At 42.1% G+C, this 17,868-nt stretch overlaps 1 protein-coding gene across 1 annotated transcript in view; it reads right to left on the bottom strand.

Annotated features, from left to right (window-relative positions):
* T265_04771 (hypothetical protein) overlaps window positions 1–12,298 on the bottom strand; it is a gene marked incomplete at both ends in the record, with an annotated part of 15,919 nt that extends 3,621 nt beyond the window's left edge. Inside the window, 3 exons of the mRNA XM_009169596.1 lie at window positions 5,437–5,592; window positions 9,384–9,449; window positions 12,100–12,298. Coding sequence (XP_009167860.1) covers window positions 5,437–5,592; window positions 9,384–9,449; window positions 12,100–12,298 — 421 coding nt within the window. The remainder of the gene's footprint in view (window positions 1–5,436; window positions 5,593–9,383; window positions 9,450–12,099) is intronic.
* Between the last annotated feature and the right edge of the window lie 5,570 nt (window positions 12,299–17,868).

Below are 17,868 nucleotides of genomic sequence, written 5' to 3'. Positions count from 1 at the left end.
TGATTCAATGGCATACCGCCGCTGTTAGCATCCAGGTCGGTTTTCGGATAGCTGTCTGCTATTGTAACCCTATCTAAACTACTCATAAGCTTTTCCGGTTTCCGCAAAGGAACTCGTGGATTTTTTTCATGTTCCGGGATGACGCCTCATTGAAAAAAATCCATCTCTAGTCACTGAATTGCTGTGGGTAGAGGGGGACTCAATGCTCTTTTTAGACCATGTACATAACCATGATATATTCACAAGCATGAAGCGCATAAATGCGTTCAGTTTTGGATATCAATGCGGAAAGTACATGAAAAATGTCCTCCCTAGGTGTTCGATCAAACTTCACGGTGGCATCCTTTGTAACCAGTCTCACCCACTCGCTGCAAAAACGTCTGCATAAAACTGCCCTGAAAGCATGTAATCCGGAAGATGCCCGATTCCACTGTCTTCTACGGATACTCAGAGCTGCTAGTACTTGCGGAGATGGAACTCACGTCTCCATCTTCACACACCAAATGCTTTCAGTCAGACTGTACTGCGCTGTGGGTTACGTTTAATCAGATTACTAGCCATTTCTGGGTTTTTCGTCGAGACAATTTTGTCCGGAGTACCTGTGAAATACTGTCTTACATGTGTATCTGTTGATCAAACCCGAGACCAGGGTTGATATTTCACAAAATAGATTTGCTGATGATGACGTAGGCTGTTCGACCATACCAGGTGGTAATCCATCCCACCCTGTCCCCACAAACTGCCATGTAGTCTGTCTGACGCGAATATTACAGTCCGAACACTCATTGTGTACACCCGCTACGAAAACCAAACTCATAACAGTCATCACCAATGTCCTGGCAAAACATGGGTCATTTTAATATAACTAGACCAGCTTGTAAATCTACTCATCAAGTAAAACGTAATTCGATGGAGCCGTAGAGAACAGGTGCTCGAGAACCGTTTCAAATAACGCACAGTATCCTACAATAACCACGTGGGTTTCAGTACTTAAAGATGAAGGAAGAATATACTATTTTCCAGTGTCATCTAGGAGCCCTCAAGATTCGTATCTCAGGCTCTGAATTTCAGATTTTTCCGGCTGACCTGAAGATGTTCGGTGAGGAGGCAGGAGAGCCTGTTTCACATAGGCTTTTCAGAAAAGCTGTACAGCCTCCTCCTTAGAAATTCATCTGAAATCCTATCCGCTTTTTGCTGAATTTGTTTGTAATGTGAAATTGTGTATATGCTTGCATTCATAAAGCCTGCTTCTTTTTTGTTTTATAATGGCCTAACAAACGGATTTGTAACTGTGGCTTGGTATCACCCTGCACCCATAAAGAGCAGCTTCGGCCTCCGTTCGTAGAACTCTCCTTTCAAGAATATCAGGGTTTGAATCTATCGTAGCATTAGCGGCGTGCTTACTGGCGGACGCAGCTCAAAACATTTACCTTGTAAGTCAAGTCAGGTGACAAATCGACTGGCCTGCAAGTTTAGGCCCGAAAACCTGCCTCGTCCAACAGACATTCTATTCACTGGGTACAGAGTTGATCTGACTCCGTCGTCAGAATTTTACTACACAAATTCAACTTGAAATTGTTAGTTTTCAATGAGGTCATGTTGATCAATCAATACCTAACCACATTGTGTGCACAAAAGACTCTGACACAAGATATCAGATTGCGATGGTCTAAAGGATCGGACTTTAGTAGTCCACCGTGCGACTGACTACGTTCAGTTTCTTTGTCGCTATTTATCCCTATTTTTGATGTAAAATTAGTGGTTTTTAATAGAAGGTTAGAAGTGACCCATCGACATCCCGCAGCCTTTGTCTTCTTGCTGTATTGTACATCTGCATAATCTTTTGTAGTCTGGTGACAAATATCATTATACGTCCTGAGGAAACCTTAATCGGTGTATGAAAGTTGACTTAACTCAAGTTTTTCTAGGTATACTTTCGTAGAGTTTCTCTCTATGAACGGTTTCTGGAAGTACTACAGATTTTACACAGAATATGTAACATTTAGTGTAAATCCATTTGGTTGCAGTTGTAGGATAATGTGTTCAAAATCAACCACAGGATTTTGGTCCGACAATAGATATGCTGGTTACTCCGGCCTTGAGATAGCACATAAAGAAAGATAATGACGAATAAGTTGAACAATAGTATGAGACCATGGTCTTGAAGCCAGAGACTAGATCGATGTACTCCGAACATTGCATCTCAAAAACTCCATGCAACTCTTTGCCACAATTGGCGGTATGTATTGATGAAATGTGTATCTATGTTTCCTCAAGTTATCAAGGTGCGCGCAACGGTCCGTGCTTAAGAGCGGCATGAAAATACTTTCCAGGCTAACGAAATACGTTCCGATGATTGTTACGTAGCACAGCGGAACCTTGACGTCTTTCGAACCACCGCAATCACGCATTCCCCTCGATGCACATGGCGTACGTCATTCAAACCGAAAATGCTTCAAGTAATCTAGCTTGTTCATTTGAGATATCTTGATAGGATAAAAGGTTATTTTGAAGATACCTCGTGATCAAAATAAAGGTAAGTAAAATTAACAAGCAAGTGGGTGTGTGCTTTCACAGTGCGCGCAACCTTGCACGTTCCCTGTGCACAGTTTCCGAGTCTCACTCTGTTGAGATGGTTGAGTGTCTGCACATTAGATGCACATGAAATTCGCTCAAAAATCCCACGACATGAACCATACTAATTAGTGTGTTAGTAGGCATTACTTGCTGTTGGGTTATTGAGACCAATTAAGCGGTTCAAACCTGGTAGGCAGCCACAACCACTGTACACATGGTTAGTGGTTGTTTGTATGATACCAAGCGACATGAGTAGCAAGTCACATGGCAGCACAGCTTCAACCACTGTACGTCAACGGTTTTGATACACTAATGTGCAGGACAGTCTGGGAAATTAAGAGTGATTGTACATTTCTAGCGCAACGGACGAGGACATATTTCAACAACTTGACTGGACGCCCCAACAGCGAATTTCTGCTTGCTTCACTTATCCATCTGTGAGGTGGGGGTTCTGGATAAAACGTGGTCGTTTAGCTCACGTATCACAATTGGCCCCAAGAACGACCGAACGTGACGGAGTGGATTAAAGGCATGAGTGCCACGCATTTCAGTGTGGTATGTGGTGTAGAAAATGCTAACTAAAGAGTCACTTGTCCGATTCTTCTGCGCACACCTAGTGTGTTCCAACAATGAGGAGAGCCTTCGTGTGGTTCAGCTCTTCGCAGCTGGACCACATCTTGACTGCAGTAGCCAGAATTCATGAACACAGGGATCATTCAAACCGATGAATGGGACTGAAGATTTTTTTCTGTGATTTTGAGCTCCAGCAAAGAAGTATTTCAACTAATGACATACGCTGCAGTTGCTGGTCTAAGAATGTGCAAGAGCTTATTCCATTGCACGCTTTCACTTTTCAACTCAGTTCCTCATTCTGGGTATATATTAACCAAATCAACTCCTTTGAAAACGTTTCTAGGCAGAGGTCGAAGGGCAGGTGAGCGGCACCTATGAAAAACTGTCCATCACTATTCTGACTAATAAGATAAAAGTATCACCCTTACAGTGACTTGCTGCCATGCCGCCCGCAAGAAGCACAAGGGATGGGTTGCTGCCAGGTTGCCCAAGCCTAGACAGGAGAATTCGAGATGAAAAGGTCGGACTCGAGCCACAAACCTTCCGGTTCGTAGGCTGGCGCCCCAACCACTGAACTATCTCGAGCAGTGCTTTGTCTCTTGATCCAGTCAGGCTCTAAGTCGATTGGTCTATGAATCCTAGTTACTGCAGCGATGCTAGTCACCCGACAACCCCGAATGGTCCTCAGTTCACAGAGTGTCTTCTTTTGTACTCATTCGTAGCGGGAGATTTGGTACAACTCCGTTCGAGGGTGAACACACATTAAATGCGGGATTCCGAGCCTCTTCGGTTATTATGAAACAGCTTACCAGAAAGCAATATCACACGACCAAGCCGTCGATTATGTTCACAGTTGGACCGTCATTTTGAAGGGTGTAATTACATGTTTTACAACTCTATGACCAGTGTGACCGGTAATGTGCCGCTTAACGTAAGGTTAATTTTCTGGATGAAAAAATAGAACTTACGCGTGACCAGCTACTGCGTATCGTGGGTAACGAGTGGTCGAATTTGTGAGCCTCCTGGTTACGAAGTTCCAGAAACACAATGACACAGCAGAACATCAGGATTGCTACATAAAAGAAAACACAAAAAGAGTAAAGCAATTCCACTAAATGACACATGGTGGAATACGATGCAGTGATTTATTATGAGCCAGGATTCCAAAAATATGCATTTACCTCGATATCGAATCTCAGTAACAGGTAGGGTAAACTTCAGCTTCAGAAAACGTGTATACTTTAGTTGCACTTGGCTTTCTGTGAGATCCAGCAGGACTAATGTTGGCACGTCTTGATGACGTGACAGCACAAGTAATGCCCAGACAGTTTTCCGTCACACAACAGACCTCATGTGTAGTTTTTCTGCTAACAATAATGAGCCAAAGACATTGTCGAATGTGATCCAAGGAAGTGACACATTCTATCTGATTGGCGTTCTGATAAAAGCCCTTCTGAATAGTCTGTCTTATACCATCTCATTAATGATTGCGAAACTTATCAAAATGATATGAGACAACAAAAACAATTAAGAAAATTATGTTCGACTGTTTTTGGAAATGTCAACCAAGCAAGTCACGAATCGCGCATCAGGTAAGATTCCCCAAAGAGCTCCAGGATGTTGAGTACACGCTGAACATTAGGATCACTGTCTGTAGGGTGGCGGCACAACACTAGGTTTGGCACACCATCCTGAAATGCCTTAGTTTTAGTCACCTTTCAGAAGATCTCTAGTTAGAGGCACCAAACAAGACTGTTGGTGATCTTTTATGGGGTTCGTGTGCAAAATTTTTCTGTGCTTCCGGAAGAAATGGAACAGGAAAAACCCGTTCGCTCTGTGCTTTTAGATCCTGGGGTCCCTTTTTTAGCGGGGGTCAGTACGTGCAAGAGCAAGTAGTGAACAGCGTTTTTCACGTGCATGCATAGAAAGACAGCTTACCTTCAAGTTTGTATAATACTGTGCTTCTAGAATACTGTTTATCTGGACAACTGCACCCTTAACGCCCCGTTCAATTTACCTTGAACAGTTGAATTCTTGCTAGCCACTTAGAAGGATTAAATAACTCCAAACTTATTAGAATGGTATCATGCCGTACGGTTTTGTATGCTATCGTATAGTAGGTGTTCACCAACTTATTAGTCGGTCCGTCGACAGCAGACGGGAAGACCTTTCGGCTAACTGTATTCGCATTATTAGTGTTTGAACTTGCTTGCCAGACTGGATTATTCAAACGGCGGAAAATTGGGCAAAAATCAACTACTAGCCATCAGGATCTCTGCTAGTTACCTGCAATCCAGGCGAAAACTCCGAAAAATAGCAGAAGAATCTGCCGACGTCTTGGTTTGTTGCGGAAAATGGCAAATGCTATGCCACCAAGCGTGTATGCGAGGGCTGCAAGAATTATCGAACTGTAGGCCAATGCTGGAGCTGTGGAGCGTAAACCTGGCAGGCGAAAAAAACGTATTGTTTTTACAACGATTGTCGTTCAGCGAAATGTACACTCAACTGAAAATAAAGAACCATCAATGCCGATGAGTGTAAGTCTCCCCACTCAAGCGGGAATTTCAGGGGTTCGGGAAGAGGGCTGAGGTACCATATTTCGAAGATACCAACTTGCTAACTGTTTACCCGACTATTCCGAGTAAGGATTCAAGTGTGAATTTCTTCCGTCGGTTCTGAATGCTATATGGATGTTAAAAATGAAACACGGTGTGTCCTTTCAAGTACTTTTTCGTACTCTCTGGATCTAACATTGAGACCACTCAAATTTTTTTCAAAATAAAAAGCGCAATATTCTTCATCATAGTACAGTATCTTTTTGGACAATATGCGTTACGTCCTCTCAAAACATCATTCTCATGTTTTTGTGGAAACTTCGTCCTGTAAGTGAAGCCAGTCATATATTATATATATATTGATGAGGATGTTTAAGCTGAGTAAGAAGATCACTTTTGGTCAGAAAAAACTTTAAACTAGGAATCACGTTCTGTGATGTTGTCAAAAGGGTTCACGATGCGAAACTCTGTTGAAAGCATTGAGTTAACCTTTCCAGGATTAAATTGTATCTAGTATTGTCTAGTATTGTCTTTGTGTGAATTTATTTGGGGACCTAAAAACTTTTATCAAATCTAGTCCAAATTCGAAACTTTACAGTCTTTCCACAGCCCTGGAAAAGTGAGTTTGCTGGTTCATCTTCAACACCTGTGGAACAAAATTGCTACCTATGTTCTGATTCGGAGCGTAACAATCAGTTAGCCGCTTTGGTTAGAATCAGATCACAGATAGAGTGGTTTCTTCAAAGAAATCACATGCGTGTTACCGCGTTCCGTTCTTCACCGTAAACCGTGAGGTTGACTGCACCACAACAGTGAAAAATAAAACTTGTAGAAGTGCGGTGTGACAAAGAGGAATGTGCGTTAATTCGCAAAGTGATTCCTTTTGGCACTCCGGCAATGACAAATCATGTGTTTCTGGAAGATTGCTGTTAATATGCACGTTTTTTCATTGTTTTTCGATTACCTTGTCTTCTTGTTTTAGACCATTTCAACACCTCCTTGTGGGATGTAACCCAAACCTAATAAGAAGTAACCGTCAAAGTATGGAGTATTCAGTAAAATCGAGTCTGTCTTCCGAGAGATGAGCTTTTCTCTTTCCGAGCCTTTTATCTGTCTTACAGGTGTCACCCAGGACGATACTCCTTAGACTGGATGTCCGCTGCATCACTGTTGGGCGGTAACTTCTTGCGAAAGTAGACATCCAACTTTTGAAATTAAGCATTGATTCCTCTAATTGTTGTTTAATTGTGAATTAGGTGGTCGGTGACCAACGTAGAACGAAGGAACGTTTACGTCGGACATCGACGAAGATATTTTCTTTGCTCACTTATGGTGTGGTCCCAGTAATTAGGACCTGTAATCCGAATAGCTCGCCCCTCTTGATTTCACTCCTGACGATACCCAATATGAAGGAAATAGCTAGTTACCGACTTGTTCTTCATTGCGTGATAAAATTTCACGCAATCGAGCTCCCTGGAGAAATGCGGTGCGTATTTTCCTATCTGAAAACCAAGCACAAAAGATCTTAATGTTGATCCAACGCAAAGAATCGACTGCCAGTTTTACATTGATGCGCATCCTGTTTAGTTTCGAATTTTCATACTCCGAAACCGTTTATCTTGTGAAATCCTACAAATGGAGATCACAATACCCATATGTCACTTTCAAAAACCTGATTCGTGATTAACTCGCCGTTATCTGAAGTGTGAAGAGATTGCACCTGGGTGTTCACACACCGGAACAAATAAGGGCCAATTAATGACAAAATTTTAAGACACTCGTATCAAAGTCTAGGGCATCAAATCACAGAACACTTATCTTTTCCATCACCTGGTCAAGTAGTGTGGTAGCACTGAATCACTGCACCGTTTCCCGACTTCAGGCTAGAGGAATTAGAATGCTAAATAGGGGTACACTACCATATGTTAGATTCGAATACACTTTGACTAATAACAGGCGCCGATTTCCATATAAAAGAAGCTCCGAAACATCTAACTGTCGACTGTTCACCCCATCACTTCACCCCGTGCCTTCCCGTGATACAAAATCACCGTCTCAAGAACTTCGCTAGGATCCCGATGGACAGAGATTGCGGGACTGGATTTATCAACAGAACAGTAACCCAAAGTTTAATCTGTTGTTGTCAATACGAAACAGAATGAGTAACGCGATCCAGATTTCCACTCGTTAGGTTCTTGATCTTGCCGATGTGGTATGACCGTCTGCCTGCGGAATATTACTTTGTCCAAATGCACATGATTAACTATTGTCTACTCTTAACGCTTTTCGGGTTCAGGTGCCCAAGGGGCTACGTACACGGAAGGTTTCAAAAATTAGTAATGAAAAATGGTAAAGTATGGCAAACTACAAAGAGCTATTTCTGATTCACACCCCACGGCGATTTACGAGGTCATGTGAATACCAGCTCAGAGTTTAGAAACGATGGGAAATACATAGTATAGAGAGGTTTCTCACTTTGACATACGCGAAGCGATAAGGTCATTTTGTGCCGGTTCTACTCTCACAAGAAAAAGAGCTGTATAATTTTTGAACGGGATTACTTAAATGGTTGTGTTGCTTTGTGATTGGTGTAGACAGGTACCTGGTCACCCAAAAGTCAGAGATACTATTCGGAGACTCTAATCCTTTGGTTTTTGTTCAGTTTACAGGCCTGACCTTTCATCTTGGAGTCCGGTTGAAGTTCTACTTTTCCCTTTCTTTGCCGAGGTTGCTAACTCTGAACGGAATTTGCGCCATCAGGATAGACGCAGGCACATAGAATTCAAAGGTTATTGCTGGTTTTTTTCTCATAAAATGCTGGTGTGCAGGCTTAGGGTGATAAGTCCCCTTACGTTTTATACTTTCATATTGGACTGAGCAGATTGTATTTTTTGCACTTGAGTAGAAATGTCCGATTTCGATTCCCTGTTCAATCATTTTGACAATCAGACTTCTACAATGCTCAAGGGGATTTTGTGGGTTACCCAATCACCGCGAGTCACTCCACCCAGATTTCGGTGAGAAAATTCAGTGATTTTCAACTCTTTATGCTTCAAAGTAATGTAACTCCGCAACTCAAAAGTACACCAAGATAAAATTCGATTATTCTGATATTGAAGAGGCTCATCTACAGTAGTGGAAATGTCTAACAATAAGCGTGAAAATATGAGTTATGTCATTCCATCATAAGTCAACCACACTCAGGTGCACTGGGGACCAATTCAGTATCGTAAGCACTGCTCAGGCGACTTAACTTGAAGATCGAAAAAGTTTGTGGATAGAAAACAGCTTTGTTCTTGTCAGACTAGAGTTCCAAATGGCCACTTCGTATTATGTTTACTTGATGTCTGAACCAGCAGCTTTTGATAGTTGGTGGCCCAAATTTTTGGGATCGTGAATTGCCACTTGGACAACCCGGGGTTGGGACCCCACAGAGGCACCTCCAATTTAGTTGTCGGTCCCCGTGCTGAACATCCGCTCATATGGTTTTACAGAATGGAAAACTTACACGTTGATTTCATTCAGACCAGGTGTACCATCTAAGCATGATAGACGTTAGCCAATAAGATGACCGGAAATAGAAACCACTGTTATGTGGTGCCTCAAGTTAGCAAGGAACGCTCAATGGAAGCTCAAACGTATTCAACAAAATTCAAAACACCCGTAACGCTCACTTACGAAGGATATCGCTGGAATGTGGATAGGTTCCCTGGTCTGCCAAACCCTCCAGGTAATGGCAGTAGTCTGAAATGGATGGAGGAGATTATGGATAATTTAGCGAATGGTGAACAAACTTGACAACGACGTAAAAACGAGTTCTTTTACCCTTGGATTTGGCCAAATGTACTTATTAGCTGAATGGTATGGTGGACGACAGGAATGTTATAGAAAAGTTCGCATCTAAGGTCACAATAGCGTTTTCTCACTTTTTTTTCAATGATGCTGTCCTGAGTATTTCGTCTTATCCATTATTCACGCATTCACCCGGATTTCTCATTTTTAACCACGGTTTTAGTTTCATTTGTAAAAAATAGACCACGGAGTTGTCGTCACGGTGTTCCGTGGCTTTTCGAAATCGGTACCGCGTTACCTTACAATGTGAAAGCTGAGACTACAGAACGACGAAGAGCAGATTAGAGCTGCTTTATACGAAACTACAACTTATTTTCGATTTTCCTTACCCAGTGGACTAAAGTCAGACTGTAACCTTGAAGATTATAGTCAAATAGGAACTCTGGCTTGCGCCTGTGTGAGTGGCTCTGCTGCTGTGGCACTTACTCTACAAGAATAGTTTCGCTGTTTAGTTGCTACTATTGTCCCCCGACAAGCTAAGCTAATTCCCTTCACGAATGCAGGCTCTTACCACATGCAGTACAAACGCATCGAAATATTAGTAGATCTGGTGAGCTTATTGGTTGGGTGGGTTACCCACCTACCCAACTGCACACCGATATCCCCTCGTTTGGTGACGGGATACCAGTAAGTTGATTGCCAAGCTCGGCGAACAGCTACTGAGTAACAACCAATGCACAAGCGTTTGTTCACTTACTCACTACTTATGAATCAATGCACTCGCTGACTCGTACTTCATGCTTGTTCACCATCTAAATGGCTCATCTCCTCTTAACTTTATAGCCGATGACATAAACACCAGTAAACTACCACTTTTTCGAGAACTTTACATTTCCACCGGAAACTGTAAAATCCGCGGTGTGGTCTTCGTAAGCAACCGGTTTCAAACGAGTACTTCTGCTCAGTCGTGGTCGGGGTCGTTTTGCCAATGAAATCGGCTCATACCATTACGGCGTGATACACAGATATTAGTCCTTATGGGCAAGCTAACTGATAGCTTTTATTCTGAGGTACACATAATCAGTTCTCCCTCTACTATAAGAGACAGAAATGGCTGTGGTGTTGGAGTCATACCTATTTCACGCAGTTCTTCTCCATACCACATTCCAAATTACATGTAACCAACTGAGAGATCGACAGAAAAGACTTTGAGCTAGTGTTAAGTGGAGATTCGGCTAAAACACTCTTTCGTAGTACGCTTCGAATGAATGTAGTGCACCAAATCCGCCTCACGTTTCGCTTTGTACGACAAGCGAGCTATTGTAATGTGTTTTTTACGGTACACACTACTCATAAGTGGGAGATTCAGGTGGTATTCATCTGAGCATTTCGTTAGCACCGATTCAACGTGCAAATGAGCGTACTTCACCAACTGCGTAGAATTCGGTGTTTGTGTGGAAGATAAAGTAGGCTGGAACCCTGGAAATGTTTCTACCGATGAGCTCCAAGTATGGCGAGACTGGTTGTGAGATGTCGAAGTGTCTTCGGCCGCTTTATAAATAGTGTTGGCCGTCTAGTTGCGAGATTATTCGAATCAGTACCGACGATCCCCTTACCTGGACAGTACAATTGGTCCCATAAATGTGTCTCACGATAGGAAGCATTGGATTCCATTCCTGTCCCTAACAGAGCTCACCAATAATGTATACTGGGGTGGTGAAGAGATTTAATAAAGAACAATAGGGATTTCATCTCGTCAGTGAAGGTAGTCTCTGCTGAAAAACCCAGAAGCCTTACTCAGCTGTTCCACTCTTGTTAGGAATCATCAGCAGTGCACATTTCATGAAACTCAGATGGTTTTGGACCTCATCTTCCCAGCCAGTAATTGAAAACCTAATCGTTTGATCACGAGCGGCTGATCAGCAATGTAATTAGCTCTCCAATAGACAGGGCATAGCAACACTCATCCTTCAGTCACGAAGCTCTTTAATCTTCGTGAGATGCGCGCTGTTGATGATGGGAGACAGCTGTACAGTGCTTCTCCTCTTTCCAGTAAAGTTTGACTGGATGAAAGGTCTGCTGAAAATGTATATTTTGGCCGTGCATGAACCTGAAATCAAGTCATCTAATATAGAGAGCGAGCGCAGTACGTCTACTCTGTTATCCAGAGACGGACCCATAAGGGCACATTTTAAATGACCAACGAGCTCACCCATGAGTGTTATTTGGTCTTGCGTGTCTTCTCGTACGTAACCACTCTTGTTTACTGATTGACTACCTATTGACAAAACTTGTCAGTCGTACTTTAACGTGGATATGAACTCACACAATGTCACCACTGACGTCTAACATGTAAATGAAAGTGACAAAAGCTTGGAAGCGTCATTTCTTAAAAAGTTCTACTAGTAATTTTCTAAACCCTTCTACAGTGATAGGACAAAGCTTTAATTCAACCGATTAGTGTCATTACGTAATTTGTATACATTCAATTTATATTTCTACCTGAATCTAATTTGAACACCAAACATCTGAACCATAAGGCTTTGATGCTCAAACTTTATCAGAACACCTAACGTAATAAAGTGATAGTGTTGTGACTAACCTTTGCCATCCACACATTCCACAAGTAATCCACGGCGGCGGTTTTGTGTTTCCATGACTTTTTCATCATACAAGTCACTTGGGACGGTAAACTGCACCCAGTTTTTATCCACAGCTGAATAGAGGGATAGTGCAATGTGCACTGCCCCAAACACCGCGCCCACAATGACCAGTATTGCCACTATGAGGCGAGCCTGCATTGTTAGAAATTCTCTTCAGTTCTCTTGGTGCGTAATATATAACAAGCAGATGCTCAACACATAGCTGACCGTCCAGTCAGTTTTCCAGTTTAACGCCGACACGAACCAATTGCACTGCACCTATAGTTGACCACTCAAACGCACACTCTCTTCGTACCTGATGAGCACACGATAAATTACTAGTAACCGATAACAGCCTGGGCTCAGAATGAGGAAAGTGCGAGAACTTGACCCTTAACGTGTGCTGTCGATTTATGGAATGTTTCTTTAGTGTCATGCAGGTGAAGAACTCTGAAAATTTATCGATCTGTGTGTGCCGAGAAAATCTGCAGTTTAGTAGTGCGCCACTGGCTAATTGCTGTTAACTGTCTCTGTATTTATCGTGTGTGGCCAGAGCAGTGGCATTCAGTTAGCGATATTTGTAGATAAAGTATACCTTGTCCCTTCAATAGCAAAAGCCTTTACTCCAAAAAACTTGCGGAACCTAAATTATGATCAAGAGTTCCGAAAAATCCTGTAAAACGTGGAATGAGTGTTAATGAGTGTTCTGAAGTCAGTCACTACTCTGGAACGAAAAATAATTCAGAGAGTATTCCACTAATACACTCATTTGTACACCACTTTGGTCTTCATAGGAGGCTGAATCTGTCATTTATGGAACAGATCATGGGCCGTCGAAGAACTTTCACTAACCCTATGGGTGATGTATTGCTTCTATACACTGTAAAAGGATATCCAGAATATCGTGCCAACTTAAGCATGAAGCTGTTTGCTGCAACATATCCAAATTCGGCTGGGCTCAAGGTGAGCCTCCCGTCAAAACAAAATCGGTATGTAGATGGATGTACAAGTCGAGGTTCTTGCAATCTGGTTCAAGTAGAAGATAAATTTGACGGGAACTCGGGGACTGCACCTATCTGGTGAGGGCTACATTGGTCAACTGTCCAAGAGCTTTCGGCAACTTTATGACTAGTGTATTATGTCTGCACAAGCCCAAAAATACGATACACAGGCCACCAAGTGTAAACAGATGTAATAGACAATAATGTTCCTATTTAAAGAAGCACTTCCTCCTGAATACCACTTACGGAAGGAATCTTGAACTTGTTGGAACTTGTTTGGTAAGTTCTCCTCTTCTAATTTGGTGAATATAATGTCTCGACAGCCACCAGTCCTGGTGACAACTATTTTTACCTTTGGAAATCAGTTACAGGCGATAACCATTTGCAAAGCCACTCTATTTTCAACCCTAAAACGTTTGGACTCATTGCATGGTTGAACACAATACAAGTGTACGTGAATTTAGGTATTCTTAAGTGGATGTGTAAACTGCATCCCATATTACTTACCTTGCAAGTGTGTTTACATAAGCAGAAAACTTGTCCCTTTGAGCATTTTTACACTTCCAGAAGGTTCACTTGTAAGCGTTATCTAAGTGTTCTTCAAGCTCTCTTCTAAGAAGGCAGGTCCACTTTATCGTGGACGCTGCTCGCCTAATCATGTGTCCTGTTGGTTCCACCCAACTTTTTTGTCGGTAAAAAACTTCCCTGTCGCCGACGTATTGTGTTAGTCAGTTCCAGTGTGCCAGTAGATAAACTATGAATGCGTTATCCACTCAAAGTGCTGATGATCAACCAAAACTTCGTAGTATGCCGTCTTGATGACGCACGAGCGCCTCTCACTTCTGCAAGTTTTGTCGCCACTGGTTCTGAAACGGGATGAACTGGAGGTTGCCACATAGACCATCAAAACACTCACTTTTTTATGAGTAATACACTGTTGAATATGTACACTTTGACAACTGTTTTGACTTATCTGCTTGTTCTCTATTGCCTGGGTGCCCAGTGAAGTCTACGGAGAAACATGGAGATAAGTTCTTTGTGGATGACGTGGGTAAGACAAAGCAGAAATGCTCCTAGTGCATTTTGTTCGCCATGGTATTATCTTGAGACAGACTAAACACTGCAGGCCATATTTTGGCGAGTTGTATTGCTTACTGAATATTTCTCATGATTGTGTGAAAACTCGCCACAGACCCTTGCTTGTGGTAACGATCGCTGGCTAGCTTATGTTGTTCATACAACTCACGTGCATGACCCTTGTTGGCTTCAATTTTTAGACATCATACTACAAGGCAAAACCAAACAGTGCCGCGCAGATAGTTTCCATTGAGAAACAACAATCAGTGCCTAGAAAGGTTCTACAAAACTCCTGGGGCTCATTCCCCCAAAAACAGCGTTGATATCTGGTGTAGTTGGGCTTCGTTTCAGATGGAGTTTGATGCACTTAAGTCGTGGATAACTATCTCATGTGTCCGAGACCTGCTNCTCACCAAAATCAACACCCTCACCAACAACATCACCCACTCCAAAATACACACAAACACCAATTCTAACCTTACAAACTATCGTCCTAATCCAACACTCAATCCGTTCCAGTTGCCGAATCCACCGTGTGCATTTTGTTCGCCATGGTATTATCTTGAGACAGACTAAACACTGCAGGCCATATTTTGGCGAGTTGTATTGCTTACTGAATATTTCTCATGATTGTGTGAAAACTCGCCACAGACCCTTGCTTGTGGTAACGATCGCTGGCTAGCTTATGTTGTTCATACAACTCACGTGCATGACCCTTGTTGGCTTCAATTTTTAGACATCATACTACAAGGCAAAACCAAACAGTGCCGCGCAGATAGTTTCCATTGAGAAACAACAATCAGTGCCTAGAAAGGTTCTACAAAACTCCTGGGGCTCATTCCCCCAAAAACAGCGTTGATATCTGGTGTAGTTGGGCTTCGTTTCAGATGGAGTTTGATGCACTTAAGTCGTGGATAACTATCTCATGTGTCCGAGACCTGCTATTTCCTTACATACCGTTCAGAACAATCTCCAGTAGGACAGTTCCGCTTACTTGTAACTATTTCATCGACTTATGGTAAAGTGACCCGAAGCGAGAAGCTTAAAAACTGTTGCTAATACGGATTTCGCCTACTTCACCCAGACCTTTAATTACTGGCTGCAAACCTGAGCTTCGTGGTCTTTCGATAGGTCTCAGAGCCCCTTTTGATATATCGCGAATAGTCTAGCCAAAGTCATTACTGTCCGGTAGAAAAATAACCGACTAAGTGCAATACTCAGCTATGCAGTTCGGAGATTTGCTGGGTTCGATTGAAAGGCTGGATCTGAGTAAAAGCTTGAAGAGTTTTCCCGTTAGTGAAGGATTTTTCTGTATGCTGCCGTCACTAGGACTGGTTCCGGTTACCTATACGAGTTAGCTTGGTCTACCACCAAAAGTTTGCATCAACTTTGCATGAAATCAACCTTGAATCCTCAGCTAACTGTCTCACTTGTAGTTTATATACGGATAAAACGTTCTAATTTGCGTACGCGTAGGCTCGTTTTTTAAAGGAAACTATGTGCACAATACCTAAACGTTCCCAAACGACCCTAATTAGTATCTAAAAATGCAATAAGGACGTGTGATTTTGCGAAAGAAGATACTGTTTGGGGCGACGTTTTGCTCCATCTTTACACTATGCAGCCAAAAATGCATGCATATCTTCTTCTTACACGTGATTTGAATGGAAAGTTCGAAAAATATGTTAAACTGTGCCAAGCGGTAATAATGAAATAGTGAAAGTAGTGAACAAGTTTTGGCGCGTTTGGAAAATTCCTAGTCAGGCAGATGAAGTAGAAAATAAAGATGATTCATTGAGATGCAGTTAGTTGCATCAGAACGTCGGTCTCATTCCCGTTATAAAAAGGATGATACTCATATTCCGGAGTGGAGGATGTAAAATTACCCAAAAAGAAATAAAGGGAGCGTTGATAGTAGCAGTTCTCTGTTTGTCCGTCCCATTTTATGGAGAATGTATGGCGCCAAGTCTGATGTTGTCAAAAGAAGTTCGACGTGTCACAGGAGTACATCTGTTAACAGAAATCCTGGTTTTAATATCTGATATGGTGCCAGGGTTTCCAAACATGTACAGGAGGGCCATTAGGTTCTTCACCACTATTCTTTGTTCAAAGGCCTAACTGTAAAGAGACAGCTGTCAGAATATAATGGACTGGTTCTTATGGGTAAAGCCGTTAAGTATGTTGCGCAACCAAATCTGGAGAAACAGAAGTCTGTGTTCACATGTTCTACTATTACCGTGAGGCCTTCATACCTAAGCAAAAATCTCGCCTAATCAATTATGTGATAAGCCCTTAAGTCGTGGGCTAGTCGACCAAGATAAGGCCTCATAAAAATGCGCTCTCTCTCGATCCTGATATCCGAAATCGCCTTTCATGTTTTCTCTACAGTTCGCACGTACATTATTTAGAGAAGATATTTTCGCTATCATTATTTGCTAAGGGAATTCAGGTTCAAATCTTGGAACTGATGACCCACGTTTACCATACTTTCTTGGTTTAAAATTAAGATACGGTACTGCTCAACCATTACTTCGCCAGAAGACGGCAGAAACTGTCTTTCACCAACATTTTCCTCCATAGAAAATTGTCCAATTAAGCAGAATTCACTAGAAAACTCCATGTATTTACATATTAATACACATGGAATGGAGGCTTTCCTCCAATCTTCCAGGGTCGAGTTTGCTCTTGTCGTTTGCGTTTACTCATATGAGTTTGATCGTGCAAAGTGGGAAGGCTGGGTGGGATACACATTAAAGATTCGTAGATTGGCGGAATGGAGAATTAACAAAGTCAACAAAAAACAACCGACGAATGGAAACTGCAAAATCGCATTAGTTTTGTGTGAGAGGAGCCGCAACTCAACGGTGTAACTTAACAACCGAAAATTTGGTGGGTCTCCCACCAGTTGGATATGGCAAATAGGGCGGCGTTTGTGAGCAAAATAGATTAGGAGCCGCTATGTCAACCAAGGTGGAGCTTTTCTTCTGCATTTTAAATACCACAGATAATGGTCTACTGAAATCCAACATCGGCCGCGTAATAAAACACTTATCTGTGGTTGTGCTGGAACAGGTAGGATATCAAAAATTCGAATTTCTTGGTGTTTGCGGTGTTTTGTACCTTTCTTTTGCTTTCATTATAACATTACCTATTTTGTCAATTACATGACCGTTTTCTTGTTTGAATACGAAATACTAAAAAATGCGCACTTGTACAATTTCACGCAATACAAACGTAGCCATGGGCTTCTACTTTCCCTTCCTATTTCGCTCGAGCTAACAGCGGTCATTCGCGAGTCCCATGTGCTAACTCTGGTACCACAACATTTCAGACTATCTTCGGAATCCATAAGTGAGAACGGTTCGGAAGAAGACCCCTGGACAGTCGTGGTTGGATTGTTGTTTACTCGCTGACCTGGGCCAACGACGAGCTATTTTGAAGAAAACAATTATTAGTGAGTCTGTTCCATCCGGCCTCTTTATTATTGTATACTCAAATTATTATTACTACTATCATTATTTTCATTTTTATTTCTTTGCCACACACTCCTGGTACTCATCTACAATTAATATGATCAACCAACACCATAAGATATCGTTTTGCCTACTCAGTTGAGACGGTACTAAATCTCCAGGCTTGAAACCAAATTTG

Source organism: Opisthorchis viverrini, assembly GCF_000715545.1.
Source record: "Opisthorchis viverrini unplaced genomic scaffold opera_v5_82, whole genome shotgun sequence".
In the NCBI taxonomy this organism is placed as follows: Eukaryota; Metazoa; Platyhelminthes; class Trematoda; order Opisthorchiida; family Opisthorchiidae; genus Opisthorchis; species Opisthorchis viverrini.
The sequence above is the reverse complement of the archived record's forward strand: the minus strand, read 5'-3'. Positions and strand labels throughout refer to the sequence as shown.